We start from the raw sequence: 16,518 nt of genomic DNA, 5'->3' as shown, positions 1-16,518 counted from the left end.
CATGTTTGTTTGTTACAGCGGTGACACTCGCACCATAGCTCGACGTCTGGGTTGACCGGCAGTCTGCCACCCCTACCAGTCGCGTCGTGGTGGCTCAAGTAAAGTTGATCGTTTTACACGTGCCACGGAGGTTTGTCACCGTTTAAGCAGTTACCAGTAGCTGGATCTGTTTGGTGAATTAAAAGAGCTCTGAATGTGAAGGCGTGTTTACCAAACCTGAGATTCTTCCTCATTATACTTCTGTAACTGTTTGTTTAAAGCTGGCACTCTTATTACTACATCTCAGCGCCTTAAGCCTAAGATCTGTGACTTATAAATAGAAACTACCATACCTTACCTTGATCCACAGTCATTAGCTGTTACACTTGCCTTGAAATTTCGCTGTTCGTTACTTGTGGTCTGTGGTAGTCATCTGCTGCATCTCTCAGCTTACTTTGAATTATGTGCAATTGTATAGTTATTAAGGGCTGTGTCAACGTTTCTGCGGGTGTGTACCAGTTGAAGTACATTTGAATTGCTTGTACTTTCAACTTATCGTGAACTTTGGGCAACTGCACATTTATGGAGGGTTGTTGGAATATACGTTAGGGCATTTACGTTTAAATTTTATACCTTCCCAGTTGGTCTGTTTGAGGGACTATGTATTTTATTGCTTAAGTCATTTCCTTATTAAGGTTTACGCTTTGCTAAGCAGCTTTCCAACAGCTACAAACAGTATCATTTCTTGTGATCACTCCACTATTTGGATGAAAGTTGCCCAGTTGTGTGACGGTTACCTAGGCTAGCAATTTTGTTAGTACATTTAACAGCTGTTTTTGTAATTCATTTGGTTGGTAAAATTGTTTGTTGAACCTGTTTGCTGCCACGCCCAGTTTACGTGACTTTTCTTGTTTTTGGGATCTCTGTACTTCCAGTTTTCATGTCCTGCTCTTAATGGTACAATTGTTAAAGATTTTTTTAATGACTTGAGCCTATTCAAGCTTTACTGAGAATTCCGATTCTTTTAATAACATTTTAAATTCTAATATTAATGTTGTTTTTAAGTAATGAAGTGTATTACATGACAAAATATGTCAACCCACCTTCCATGTTTTTCCCTTAAATCTACCCCAAACCTAGTTGTGAGACATCAATAAGGGGTTCTGAAAATGGTATTATGGGAGTAGGATTCGTTGTGAGTAAGAAGATAGAGCAAAGACTGCGTTACAATTCAAATTTTATGTTGATCATTCAATATGAACTGATATTAACAACAGAAGCGACAGCAACCCAATAGTAACAGCAACATTTCAAATATGCATGCCGACATTACAAACAGATGAAGAAGAGACAGTGTGAGTATATGAGGGCGTGAGTGGGGAACTCAAAAAGTAAAATCTATTAATCATAGGGGATTGTAACGCCATAGTCAGGAAAGGAATAGAAGTTAGAACTATAGCATTATTTGAACCTGATTGTAGGAATGAAAAAGAATAGATTTCCTGAGCACCAAAGTAAATTTCAGCTATTAGCAGCAGATTCACTGTTCAGTAATCACAAGGAGATAAGGTAGGCTTAGAAAACGCCTGGGGGCTCTTCAAGACCCAGCTGTATTACATTAGGGTGAGGCAGAGATTCGCAAGTCAGATACTAGACCGAAAGGCTATGCTCGGGTTTTAGACACTACGATAAAGAATAGTACAATACACATTTAAGTTGAGCAGGACAATCCTAAGTAGGGCAACCGCAGAAGTGGGAAGACAAATGTATCTACTAGGAAGGTAACTGTAAATTAATAGTTGGGAAAGGAATAGAAGTCAAAATAATACTTAAGTTGATCGATGGAAGAGGAACATGTAGTAATTTCTTCTGTATGGGAATCGAAGAAACTGTGACGAAAACAAAATAAATCTGTAAATGAGAGATTTAAACTTACTGATAACAGTCGATGATAACTCTGCTATATTTTATGGAAATGTGGAAGAAGTACAGGAAATCAACAGTCTACTGAGCACAGAACATTAATTGAGGATTATACAACGAGAGAAGGAAGTCCTGAGGGATATCAAAAATGACTTTAATGATGAACATAACATCAATATCAGGAAAAACGCAGTAGCCGATGTGGAGTTATTCCAATTTCTACGAAGCAAACTAATGTAATAGGGACGATGAAAGGAATATGTACAGGGTCTGACTGGGATCAGCAAAGAGTGATTATCTTGGTTAAATCAGTCTACTAGTATAGAACGTGACACACAAATTTCAACAAATTTCCATCTAGAGCACAGATTTATGGAAGTGAGTCACGGAAGAGAAGGGAATCATACTGTTAGAAACGTGATATTACAGAATGAAGTCGACTGATAACATTAGAAAGAAGGAGGTCCTGCCTGGAACTGACGAGGAAAGGAATATGTGGAAACCACTGGCTAGATAAAGCTACAGGGTGGCATGGCATATTAGGTAAGTTTTTTAGTAAATTCATGAAGTTCGTCGGTTATCTCCGGGAACAGAAAGGAAATGATCTCCTACTATATCTCCTCTGGCTTTGCTGCTAGTTCAGACATATTTTTATGTTTAAAGCCTCAGTATTTACTTATTTACATTTTCTTTCTCTGACATTCAGACAAGTGTGTCGTGGAAGAAACGTCGCTTACTCGTATATACATGCCAGAAAACTGAAGTTTTAAACAGATTCTCACTGATTTATTGTGAACTGAGTGAGCCTCAATTTTCTTCCCGCATATAACTTTGCGTCAATAGTAATTCGTGAGTCAAAACTGTGCATAATGCTCGAAAATTTTTGTATGGTACAGCCAATCTACAGGAGTTCTTCCTGTAATTCCCACTGCCATTAGCTTTTGCGAGGGGCGTTCAATAAGTAATGCAATACTTCTTTTCCCTGAAAGAACATCGGCTTTATTCAATATTTAAGACAGCATATTATTGCCCACTCTTTTGGCTGCATACCCAATTTTTCAACGTAATCTCTGTTCCATGCGACTCCTTACACCACCTAACTGGGAGGGTCTGCATGGCTGTACTGTATCACCCTACTGGTCGACGTTGGAGCCAATGTCTTGCTGAGCCAATAACCTCACCATGATCCACGTACAACCTCCTGCAAAGTGCATCCTTCATTGGGCCAAACAGAGGGAAGTCGAAAGATGCGTGATCGGGGCTGTACGGTGGAACGCGTGTCCGTCACGAAAGCTATTTTAAAGGCTAAGTATAGAGCCATCATTATCTGGACTTCGTGATACTATAGTGGCTGAAGCGGAAATATTCCACGATGTCCCACAAGCAATCCTGAATTTTTTCATCTGAAACTGGGCGAGAAAAAAAAGTTGCATTACTTACTGAAGGCCCCTCGCATAATTCATATATACTCTGTCATCAAGTAGATCATGATAAATAAATTATAATTCGGTGGTGAGAATGTAACGAAGGTAAGGAATGAGGCGGATCTGCGCAGAATCAGAGAGGAAAGGAATATTTGAAAAACGCTGACAAGGAGAAGGGACTGGATGAGAAATTCGTGGCGGGCTGCGCCAAACCAGTCAGAAGACTGAGGACTGTCAGTTTTTTTTTTTTTTCAATGTCGCTGTTTCGAATATACTGATGACTGCTTCCCAGGAAGTACATCACTAAAGTGGATTCAGAAATGCTCCTCGGGCACATCTGTCTTCTCTTTTGGCATGCTCAAGCATTCCCTTCTTAAAGTGCAAACAGTCTTCCCTTCCTCTAAATTTAACAGCTATCCATTATCCTAAAAATGCAATACCCTCACGTTACCCAATGAATTCTGCTCATTCTTTAGGAGTTTCTCCACTATCGACGAGCCTTCCTCTTTATAATATTGGTCTTTTAACCTTACTTTAAAGTTTCGTCCCGTTTCCTGTACTTAATTCATTCCATAGTCCTGACACTTTATTTCACGAACTCTCGCTTTCCCCATCCAGTTCCCTCCTGTGCCAATCTTAAGCTTCAGCCTTGGTTCAAGTTTGTTACCCATCCTGAATCCAAGTTTCGCCCTTTCTTGTGAAATAACCTTACCGTTTTCATATGAAGTAACTCTACATTAAGGCATATCTCTATATTTCTGCGGTTTTTTTTTCCATCGTTTTGCTGGTTTATACGCCCTATGGCTGCATCCATTCAATCTATTATAGGTGAATCAAAACCATTTTCTACCGAAATTCACCTAAGTTCTATTTTTGTTCCATCATCCTTGTTCTAAGAGAATTAGTGGGATGAAATTAATGCTGTGCACAACATTTTTGAAGAATGGCACTTTGTGTTTATGGGGATGCCGTGAGGTCTTGTCAGTTGCTGCACCTGTAAAGGTATATTTCCTAAATATTCCTATCTCAAGCCCGTTATTCTTATTCTAGATCCTCTAAGCAATAATTAAAACCTCCCTGTTGTTCATGCTCTACTGTAAGTACTATATTCCTATGCATTTTGTTATGATCACTCACTGATTCACTTGTTTCTTCCTCGAATCCATGATACACTATAACCAAAACGTCAGCATATCTTCTGGACATACGTATTCAGTCATTGTACTTATCATTTTCCTTTAAGGAAACAGTTTCATACGCATTTGAAAACGATGACCTGCCCTGCTAATGCACAATCAGTTGCTAAACCGTTCTCCTGTAAATAAAATTTACCATTAAATTTAAAATGGTTGAATGAGAAGACAATCTTTAGTAATTCTGCAAATACATCTATTTCAACTTCTTTTAATTTACCATGCCGACATAAGCTGTTTTCCAACGTGTCTGTCGTTTCCTCAACTGACACAGATGTATACAAATTAGTTACTTCCAATAAAGCCAGCCTTGCGTCCTCATATAATTTGTCCTTTTGTATCGGTTGTGCCACCTCCCTACTATTCTTAACCAAAAGATTTCGTTGTAGCTGTGTCACTGTCGAAGCATCTCGCTGAACTGTTTAATTAATTTTCCTCCAGGTCCGCCTCTCCTACTTATAACTGGCCTCATTGGCCCCCGAATTTATGCGTCTTTATCCTATGATAGAAGTATGGAGCTTGGACAGGTGACAGCAACTGCTTTGAGAGTATAACACGCCAACATGAGATGTGCTGGGAAGTATTTTATGTTTGACTAAGCACGTTTGCTGCTGGATTTTTACTGTTGATGGTGCTTAATGAGATAGATGCCTTGAGATAGGTTACAATGCAGTACCATGTAAATAATTTATGTTCATCTCAGTACGTGTAAGGGTGCGATTTATCAATTTATTTCCTTGTTTGATAGCACTTAATAGTAGGAAAACCTAGTACTGAAACGTGTTGTGATAAAAATATCACACATTTGTTAGTTGGTGCGAAACGTTCTTAGTATCGATTCACGAAACAGTGCCATAATGTCTTCTCAACAGATAATAAATTAGAAATTTCTGCATAAAATGATGTGTAATTTTGCATATTTATTGATAAATATCTATGTACATCATTGTCTGTAGCCTCAGTGTTGTTGCCTCCAATTGGACATAGAGACTGTCAGTCGGTGGACAGCAGAGGACGGTGTTGTCGAGTTCAGCCCAGCAGGGCAGCCTTGGCATGCAGGTGGGCGGCAGCAGCCAGAGCTCCAGGGGCTCCAGCCACCACTGGACCGAGGGCGGCGATCGAGGGGGCGATGCCGCCGATCAGCGCGGGGGGACCGACCGCGTAGGTGGGGGCGGCGGCGATGGCGGCGGGAGCGGCGACAGCGACTGGGGCGGCGATGGCGGCGGGGGCGGCTATGGCCGGGGCTGCTAGACCAGCACCCAACAGTCCAGCCCCCAGGTAACCGGGCTTCGCCACAGCCACGGCCAGCACCACGCTCAGGATGATCTGTGGAACCCACGCATCCAGTGATTTCACCATTTATAGTTTGAGATAAAGGTAGACAAAACAAATAACAACCTACACAAGAAGATTGCACAAAATTTCAACAGTAGCTTACGCAAGAGGCTTGCACAAAGCTTCAACAGCAGCCTCTGAAAGTATTTCTTCGACAGTCTTTTAACATGAAATGTTTCGAAATCTGTGAATTGTTTCTGCCCATTATTGCCAACTCTATAAAGCCATTTTTGCGTAATTGAGTGGTGTAAGCCTAAACGAAAATGTTAATATAGTAACATATAGCGAGGAGAAAAACAGCCTGTTAATAAGGTCAGATCAGGATAGCGGATACTGGAACGAGTACAATTATTAGCCATGGAAACATAGGTTATACTTACACACTTCCTAGTGCTCATCATTGACAGTCGTTTAGACCTCACCTCCACAATGGTACATCTGTGACAAACGGCTATTTGGAAAATTATACACCATTCAACGTCTCCAACCCAAAATCTTTCGTTGAGGTAGTTATGCTTGTAGCTCCATAGTTATGTATTTCTGGCCTATGGCTATATGAAAACTTTCCTCTACTGTACGTCCCATATCCTGACCATAGCAGCAAGATATTTTTCTTCATCTTCTATAGAGTCTGTAGGTCAGGCCATAATTTGAACTCTGTGAGCACTCCATGCAGACTGCAGTGGCACGTATGTGTGGTTAAGAGTAATGCGAAAAAAGAAAGGTGGTGAAACCTCTACCTGTGCCATCACCCCAAGAAACCCTTCAGAGAATTCTGAAATCGAACATACGAGGGTTGTCCAAAAAGTAGGTTCCGATCGGGGTGTGTGTGTGTGTGTGTGTGTGTGTGTGTGTGTGTGTGTGTGTGTGTGTGTGTGTGTGTGCATGTGTTGGGGCTTATGGGCGCTCAACGTCGAGGTCATCAGCGCCCTGACACACATTAAAAGGAACGAATGTGGACAGACCTAAACCGATCGGTCGCGAAACGGAAACCACTGGGAAAAGCCGGTAAAGCTTTGCACAGATGTGTTGGGCAGTGTCTCTAGTATGCCCGTCCATCCTGTTGCATCTCTCTTTTCAGTTTTGAGTGAACAGTGAGCTCGTAAAGATGCGTAGAGAATAGCGTCTCCCGCCAGGTATGAGAGCCTGGTTAGAGATTTCGCCTGTGTCATGCAGCCCACATAACACAACTGTCGAGCAGTTCCTTCTTCATGCCAATTCTCGGCCGCACACTGCAGGGGCAATAAAGACGCTCCTGCAGCGTTTCCGATGAGAAGTGTTTGATCACTCACAATACAGTCTGTAATTGGCTCCCCCTGAGTCTCATCTCTGCTCACAAGAACCGCTGGCTGTGAAGACAAAAAATTTCCACAGACAACGAGCTGAAGGCCAGTGCAGATAACTGTCCGAAAGCACAGGCGGCTGCTTTCTGTGTCGAGGATATTGGAAAGTTCATACAACACTACGACAACACTCGAAGTTGGAGAGGCGACTGTGAAGGTGTACCTAACTGTGGCAAATAAAACTTTTCTGGTTTTCACTGTGGTTTCCATTTCGCGACAGATCGTAACTTACTTTCTGGACAACCCTCGTACATATTGGTCTGAAAAAGCTAAGTGCTACCTCCAATCCTCTTAATTGACCGGATTTTAGCCAGCATTCTTCGGATCTTAGAATTTATAATATCTGACCAGACAGCGTTGCTTTGTGATAGTGTACGCTTCTTCTTACAGCTGGTTCATACTTTATTTCTTATTGAATGCATCTCCCTTTTGTTATTCAGACCTAAAGGCTACCCAGTGAATTTGGGCCTATGTGAGTACATTGCTATGTTCAGTATATGTACTTCTAGTTACTTTTCATCTGCTTGGAAACGTTTATTCCTCTCAGTTGCATTACAATAGCTTATTGGTAGTATTCACCTTAAGAAGCATTTTGTAGAGTCCAAGGAATGCTTCTATTTGGTGAATTGTCAGTTTCCATTAATTCAGAGGTCATTATATGTGATGAGACACTATGTACCTAGTAACGCTGCGGAATAAACTTGCATACAACAAATGGTGGTAATTTTTATCAGTTGTAGATGGGAGTAGAATTTTCCTACTGCTTGAGGAAGTGGGTTACTACCGAACCGTCGTTTACAGTTTTTTTTTATAATAGAATTGCATTAGTGTAAAAATCGCCTTTTCATAGTGAATCGATTACAGCAAACGTTTACAGTAAAAACTGTTATATGTTCTGATGTTTTACAGCCTGTTTTACACACTGAATTAAATTTTCCATAATTTGTAATAATAATAATAATACGGCATTCAGACACACGCACGAATAGACAAGTACTATTGTTAAGCTGTGTTAGCTGTCAGGATTAACGTCTAGTCGCCGGAAAGATCGTTTGATCTTTGGCATTTCCGCTGAGAAGTATAAGATTCACTCTCTCGCTGAATTATTTGGAGGGGTTACACAAATTCTAAAAAATTCTACTTACTGAGGAATGATTCTGAACGACATATTTCTGAATTCGACTCTATCTCCACGGCACTGTGGTTCCTCGACAACTGCCAATAGGACCTGACCAACCATAGACTTGCATCTTTAAGGAAAATCTCAGAATTAAATGTTATATCATTATTAATGATCAGAAATGGAATCTCGTGTAGCCACTTAGTTTCTGGAACGAGAAGCAAACCATAGAAATCATATATTTATGTGATGTTGGGCTGCTGTATGAGAGTTTCTGTAAGCGGAAATGGACGTCCTACCTATTGTTCAAGAGAGCGGACGCTTGCACGAAGTAAGGTGTGTAGTTGTACCGGCCACGCACCTAGCTCAGCTGTGAGCTCTATGGTAAGCGCCTGCACTTACCAGGGTCTTCATGGTCGGCTAGGAGGCAGGCTGTTGCAGTTGCTCAACTGTCACTACGGTCTGCGTACTCGTGATATTTATACTCTAGTTCTACGGCGTGCTGCCGTGAAAGTACTAGCGGGTGTCCTTCCCCCATGTCTTCCTTGGGCGTTAACTGCACGTTGTGGCTGATGCAACACACCCTGCGTACAACTTTCACACTTTTAGTAAGGAAGTATACATCCAAATGAACGTACTATTCTTGTTTTAAGACGTTTACTACACGGTAGGAAAGTTTATCGACAGAAAATACTTCCAAAAAAAGTTATTACCACCAGTCATTTCCATAATACGAAAATTTCGCTGGAAGATATTACAAACTGATATATATATATATATATATATATATATATATATATATATATATATATATATATATATGTATGTATGTATGTATTTTATACAAACACCATAATTTTGAAGGTGGTAAATATTTCAATTCATTGTAGCTGACACCTTTAAAGAAATAGTTATTTAAATAAAAATCTTATGTATTATATAATATATCAAAATTATGGTGTTTGTATAAAATATTTGATTATGTCCCACTTCAAGACACAACTATTGGATTAATAGGTGTTTGAACGATTTACAAACATTCAAAATGATAAAACCAAAGACTGTTTCTTGCGCTTGCGGCTAATAGTAAGCAGCTAATGAGTAAGACTACGATCGTGAATGCATCCAGAGTATACTGACCTATAACATCTTAGTCAGTAAACGGTTATGAATTTGCTTTAAAAGCCAAGACATAACGATACTGAGATATAATTTATTTTATAGATTTCATTGTCACCTTCGATTGTAAAAATTATTTATTTTTAATTCCACGATTGCAGTTTCGACCTGTGGCCATTTTCAAATGGAACGTCGCGAGAATTTCGTGCTTTAGGACATGTCAAAATTTTTAAGAAATCTGACAGTGAATATATGCCGACAGCTTGTCAATCTTTAAAGGCTGCGGTTATAAGATTTTTGGGCCCTTAATTAGCGTCAGTTCGGCTGCTAGAATACACCAGAAAACTACTCACAGATAAGAAAATGTAATTTAATATCTCAGGATCATTATTCAAAACATTTGAACATAAGTAGTGTTTAAAATCAAACATACGTATCGTCATTACCGCTCATTAACAACTACCACTCTACTCGAAAATAGTTTTCGTTACCTATAAAAACCTGTAAGGATTTATTTGTGGTAAAACCGTTTATTAAATTAAAATTGAAACTGAATTTTTGTTTTGTTGAAAACAATTAATATCTTATGGAGATACTGACGATCCTTAACTATACAACTTGCTACTCACAGCTAACTGTTGTTTTTTTTATTTATTCTCAATATCGGCCATTGAATGTTTACTTGCCGAATGAGAAAGGAATTCAAGTTACTTTTGGATAATTTTAGCATGCTTGTCCTAATTACGGTGCCACTGCTGATTTTTGTGCCTGTGTTGCAGCTGGCAATGTATACGATGCTTTATTTTTCATTTGGAATTAATGTACTTGACCACTGGTTGAAAACGTACATACTACTTGAAAATGGACGACTAGAGATATGATAAAGAGTTATTATGAACATTTGTCATAACTAATATTTGAATTACCTCGAAAAGAACGGTCTAATCACACAGAGTCAACACGAATTTAGAAAACAACGTTCTTGTGAAACAAAACTAGCTCTGTACTCACACGAATTGTTGAATGTTACTGACAAGGGATTTCAGATTGATTCCGTATTTCTAGGTTTCCAGAACGCTTTTGACTCTGTACTACACAAGTGGCTTGCAGTGAAACTGCGTGTTTATAGAATATCGCCCACCTATATGACTGGATTCGTGATTTCCTGTCAGAGAGGTTACAGTTTGAAGTAATTGACTCAAAGTCATCGAGTAAAACAAGAGTGATTTCTGACGTTGTCCAAGGTAGTGTTATAGACCCTCTGCTGTTCCTTATCTCTGACGAGTCATCTTGAGTTGTTTGTAGATGATGCTGTCGTTTATTGTGCAGTAAAATCATCAGAATATCAAAACAAATTCCAAAATGTTTTAGAAAACATGGTACAAAAATTGAAAATTGTCCCTAAATAATGAAAAGTGTGAGGCTATCCACATGAGTGCTAAAAGGATGCCGTTAAACATTGGGTACACGATAAATCAGTGAAAGCTAAATGCCGTAAATTCAACTAAATATCTAGGAATTACTATTACGAACAGGAAAGAACTCATTGAAAATGTTGTGGGAAAGGCAAAGCAAAGACTAGGTTTTATTGGCAGAACCCTTAGAAAATGTAAAAGATGTACTGAAGAGACTGCCTACACTACGCGTCTCCGTCCTCTTTTGCATTACTGCTGCGCCGTATGGGATCCTTACCAGACAGAATTAACGATGTACATCGAGAAAGTTCAAAGAAAAGCAGCACGTTTTGTAGTATCTCGAAATAGATGAGAGAGTGCCACTGAAATGTTACATGGGTATGGACATCATTAAACAATGGCGTTTTTCGTTGCGGTGAAATTTTCTCACGAAATTTCAACGACCAGATTTCTCATCCAAATGCGAAAATATTTTGTTGACACCGACCTGCAAAGGGTAACGATCATCATAATAAAATAAGGGAATCAGAGCTCTCACGGAAAGATATTGCTGTTCGTTTTTTCTGCGAGCTGTTCGATATTGCAATAATAGAGAATTATTGTGAAGGTCGTTCCACGAACCCTCTGCCAGGCGCTTAAGTGTTATTTGCAGAATATGCATGCAGATGTAGATGTAGAGTATACACAGGGAACTTAAAAAGTAAAGAACGATTACAGAGAATAAAAAATTTTAATTTCATCGAATAGCTTCTTCCTCAGAAGAAAACCGAAAGCCACTCCATCGAATTATGAAACTTTCATTTGTCATGCTGCACAGTGAGGGTTCGTAATAATCATAATAATTTGAAACAAAAAACAAAATACAAAAAAAATGGCTCTGAGCACTATGGGACTTAACTTCTTAGGTCATCAGTCCCCTAGAACTTAGAACTACTTAAACCTAACTAACCTAATGACATCACACACACCCATGAGGATTCGAACCTGCGATCGCAGCGGTCGCGCGGTTCCAGACTGTAGCGCCTAGAACCGTTCGGCCACCCCGGCCGGCTATTGGAAACATCACCTTTATCTAGAATGATTGACAGATTAACGTGCATTCACATAGCATTTAAATGAGGTTCAAAGCCAGAATAAAAGAAAAAAGGAAAAGAGCTGACGTGCATTGGGAAAATCTGTGACTATTTATGAATCGCAACATACAGGGGAAAACAGCGGGCTGCAAAACAGATATTTTGTATCTCTTAATTTTCTCTCATACTTTCTTACAAAATTACGGTATACTGGCAATTTTTGCTTATGGACCGTCTGACAGCAACTTCATAAATTTATTCAGTTGCTGTCAGACGGTCCATAAGTAAAAATTATAAATATACCGTAATATTACACGCAACTGAGGAAGACAAGACTACAAAAGTTGAAGATTTCTAATAAAATGTTTTGTTACTTTCTAACTAGAGAGCGAAATACTGATTACAATACCAGATATATAAGTTACAACTGACGTCCAGTTTCAGGTTCAATATTGAACGTAACCTCTTTATCAAAATCTGAATTCCTTCATGCACCTACGAAAACAATTGTGACATATTGTACAGGTGAGTTAATGAGTATCGGAATTTAATTATGTATTTGGATCTTACTTTACTCATGTCTTTCTTTATCTCGATACGAAACGAAGCGTAAGCTATCCTCATGCGCTTAACATTATTTTAAGTTGTTTTCTATAAAATATGTATCAGCGAAGATTCATGATCTTCGAAATCAAGTTTTTGACTTACAGTCATGGAAAAGATCACAGAGTATTAGAGACTATATTGGTTCCAAAATAAAAGTGGTACCATAATCGTTAAATGTTCGAGCCTGACAATTGCCAGATTTGTTAGGCTTCAGAACGCCCGTGATGTATAGAATACCTTAGGGGTGTGGACAGCCTTATGTCGGGCAGATTAGCGCATTGTGCCGAGTGGCCCCCCCTTGCGACGATTTTTAAATCGCACCACCTGCCGTGTACGAGGTTGCTGTCAGAGTGACGCTCTCTGGCGGCTGCTCCCACGACCTAAGGCAATACAGCGACCAGAGGCGTTGTCTCCTTTCTCGTAACAGCAAGTGGTGCAGTGCGGAACTGCCGCCAGTATGCGCTGCCTTTAGCGGTTCTTGGATAATTTCCCTCGTTGTGTCGGGGAGGCGTGTAGTCACGGATGTAGAAGTTGTTGTGCCATGTTTTCGATCGCGCCGTTATAGGTAGCTGAGTCGAACTGCATTCTGTTCTGAGTTATTCTCGAGCGGACGCGTTTTCACTATTTTCCTCGGTGTTTTCCTTGTTTGGTTACTAAGTGGCAAACTAATTGAACATCGGTTAGAATGTCTACATTCTACCAGCAGCAGTAAGTCTTTAGTGCTGTAGTCTTCGGCATGCTGACGCAGCGTGCTTTCGCAGTGGTTTTAGTCTTCGTGTGTCTTTTCCTAGTCAGCTCTGCAGCATTCGGAAATTTGTGTTGGTTCCTCTGCGAGTGTTTTCGTAATGTAGATATAGATTAGGACAGAGAAGATTGTTTCGTACGCAAACCGCTTGCGTGTTTACAGAGTCAGTAGTATTTGTCGTTTGGACGTTGTGTACCAATCAACGTATGTGTTCACGGTTAGTTTAGGTACCACGTCAAGTAAAATTGTTGCTGGCTCTCTTTGTGAGTTTTCCACTCTGACGTGTGTTTACCAACGAATAGGTGACGTTTGTTGGGCATGTGAAGCGCAGGAGGTTTCGTTCTCCACAGGTACACTACTGTCCATTAAAATTGCTACACCTAGAAGAAATGCAGATGATAAACGGGTATTCATTGAACAAATATATTATACTAGAACTGACATCTGATTACATTTTCACGCAATTTGGGTGCATAGATCCTGAGAAATCAGCACCCAGAACAACCATCTCTGGCCGTAATAACGGCCTTGATACTCCTGGGCATTGAAACAAACAGAGCTTGGATGGCGTGTACAGGTACAGCTGCCCATGCAACTTCAACACGATACCGCAGTTCATCAAGAGTAGTGACTGGCGTATTGTGACGAGCCAGTTGATCGGCCACCATTGACCAGACGTTTTCAATTGGTGAGAGGTCTGGAGAATGTGCTGGCCAGGGCAGCAGTGGAACATTTTCTGCATCCAGAAAGCCCCGTACAGGACCTGCAACATGCGGTCGTGCATTATCCTGCTGAAATGTAGGGTTTCACAGGGATCGAATGAAGGGTAGAGCCACGCGTCGTAACACATCTGAAATGTAACGTCCACTGTTCAAAGTGCCGTCAGTGCGAACAAGAGGTGACCTAGACGTGTAACCAATGGCACCCCATACCATCATGCCGGGTGATACGCCAATATGGCGATGACGAATACACGCTTCCAATGTGCGTTCACCGCGATGTCGACAAACACGGATGCGACCATCATGATACTGTAAACAGCACCTAGATTCATCCGAAAAAATGACGTTTTGCCATTCGTGCACCCAGGTTCGTCGTTGAGTACACCATCGCAGGCCCTCCTGTCTGTGATGCAGCGGCAAGGGTAACCGCAGCCATGGTCTCCGAGCTGATAGTCCATGCTGCTGCAAATGTCGTCGAACTGTTCGTGCAGATGTTTGTTGTCTTGCAAACGTCCCCATCCGTTGACTCAGGGATCGAGACGTGGCTACACGATCCGTTACAGCCATGCGGATAAGATGCCTGTCATCTCGACTGCTAGTGATACGAGGGCGTTGGGAACCAGCACGGCGTTCCGTATTACCCTCCTGAACCCACCGATTCCATATTCTGCTAACAGTCATTGGATCTCGACCAACGCGAGCAGCAATGTCGCGATACGATAAACCGCAATCGTGATGGGCTACAGTCCGACCTTTATCAAAGTCGGAAACGTGATGGTACGCATTTCTCCTCCTTACACGAGGCATCACAACAACGTTTCACCAAACAACGCCGGTCAACTGCTGTTTGTGTATGAGAAATCGGTTGGAAACGATCCTCATGACAGCTCGTTGTAGGTGTCGCCGTCGGCGCCAACCTTGTGTGAATGCTCTGAAAAGCTAATCATTTGCGTATCACAGCATCTTCTTCTCGTCGGTTAAATTTCGCGTCTGTAGCACGTCATCTTCGTGGTGTAGCGATTTTAAGGGCCAGTAGTGTGTGTTTCTTTCTATCGACTTACCGCCGCTAGATGCTCCTGAAAACTTCGTTAATTGCTGAAACTGACATTATTGTCCTGCTATTGTAAGTTAATGCTAGCATACGAGCAGGGTGGCAAGCCAAACCGGTTAGAATTGTGGGAAAATGGTGCACTGGTCGATCAGAGAGTGGCTTTAGGTGGTTTTACAGGTTCTTTTAAGCAAACTCTGAGCTGAATTCCAAATTCTGTATCAGAAAAAGGGTACACATACAGTTAAAATACTGTATGTATGTGCGAACTTTGTTCTGTATTCTGTATGTTAGACAGATGGAATGTTTGACTACCCTTCCCTCTCCCCACTTAGGCTCTCACAAATGACCATCGAAACAGGAAGGTCATCCGTATACAAAGTTAAGGAAAAAATAAACTTGTCAAATCATGAATACAGCAGAGCCTATTCGAAAAGATCGCTGCGAATGAAAGGGAGAAACATTGTCTAATCTCGTTCCATATTGGCGCAAGTATTTCTACAGATTGACTGTTTCACCGACCTAGAGTGTTTTACTGTGAAGGCGTTGTGCTAGGTGGCCTTCCTTTGCTTTACTTGGCCGTCTAAACCGGACTAACGCTGAGTCAACGTAACCGAGTCACAAGACTTCTAAGTGCACGTAGAAAGGCACGGCCTTTGAGTTAGACATCAGAAGAGATTGTCACATTACATGCAGTGATACTAAACACAGGTGCTAATGTAACAGACACAAAAATAAACCACCGCAGAATTGGAAGATAGCTGCTGGGCCTGACCAGGTTTCCTTTAGATTGTGAATTGGTTCCTCTTCTAATAAGTCTGTATTAGTTCACCGGGACAATGAAGCGTACCTGGATACTGGAAAAAAGTGTAAATCATACCATTTTGAGTGAGGGATTGCAGGAATATTTTCAATGGTAATGAGGCAGGCAAAAAGGAATACAAACGTCTCAAAAATGATATCGACAGGAAGTGCAAAATGGCTAAGCAGGGATGGCTACAGGACAAATGTAAGGATGTAGAGGCTTGTATCACTAGGGGTAAGATAGATACTGCCTACAGGAAAATTAAAGAGACCTTTGGAGAGAAGAGAACCACTTGTATGAATATGAAGAGCTCAGATGGCAACCCAGTTCTAAGCAAAGAAGGGAAGGCAGAAAGGTGGAAGGAGTATATAGAGGGTTTATACAAGGGCGATATACTTGAGGACAATATTATGGAAATGGAAGAGGATGTAGATGAAGACGAAATGGGAGATAAGATACTGCGTCAAGAGTTTGACAGAGCACTGAAAGACCTGAGTCGAAACAAGGCCCCAGGAGTAGACAACATTCCATTAGAACTACTGATGGCCTTGGGTGAGCCATTCATGACAAAACTCTACCTTCTGGTGAGGAAGATGTATGAGACAGGCGAAATACCCTCAGACTTCAAGAAGAATATAATAATTCCAATCCCAAAGAAAGCAGGTGTT

At 40.8% G+C, this 16,518-nt stretch overlaps 1 protein-coding gene across 1 annotated transcript; it reads right to left on the bottom strand.

Annotated features, from left to right (window-relative positions):
- Window positions 1-5,419: 5,419 nt before the first annotated feature.
- Window positions 5,420-8,773, bottom strand: LOC124607032 (cuticle protein 63-like). Its single transcript, XM_047139201.1, has 2 exons — window positions 8,720-8,773; window positions 5,420-5,845 (listed from the first exon to the last, which is right to left on the bottom strand). The coding sequence occupies exons 1-2, from the start codon at window positions 8,729-8,731 to the stop codon at window positions 5,549-5,551; spliced, it is 309 nt and encodes a 102-aa protein (XP_046995157.1). The 5' UTR covers window positions 8,732-8,773; the 3' UTR covers window positions 5,420-5,548.
- Between the last annotated feature and the right edge of the window lie 7,745 nt (window positions 8,774-16,518).

This window comes from Schistocerca americana, chromosome 3, assembly GCF_021461395.2.
Source record: "Schistocerca americana isolate TAMUIC-IGC-003095 chromosome 3, iqSchAmer2.1, whole genome shotgun sequence".
In the NCBI taxonomy this organism is placed as follows: Eukaryota; Metazoa; Arthropoda; class Insecta; order Orthoptera; family Acrididae; genus Schistocerca; species Schistocerca americana.
Note: the sequence above shows the minus strand (reverse complement) of the source record. Positions and strands in the feature narration are given on the sequence as shown.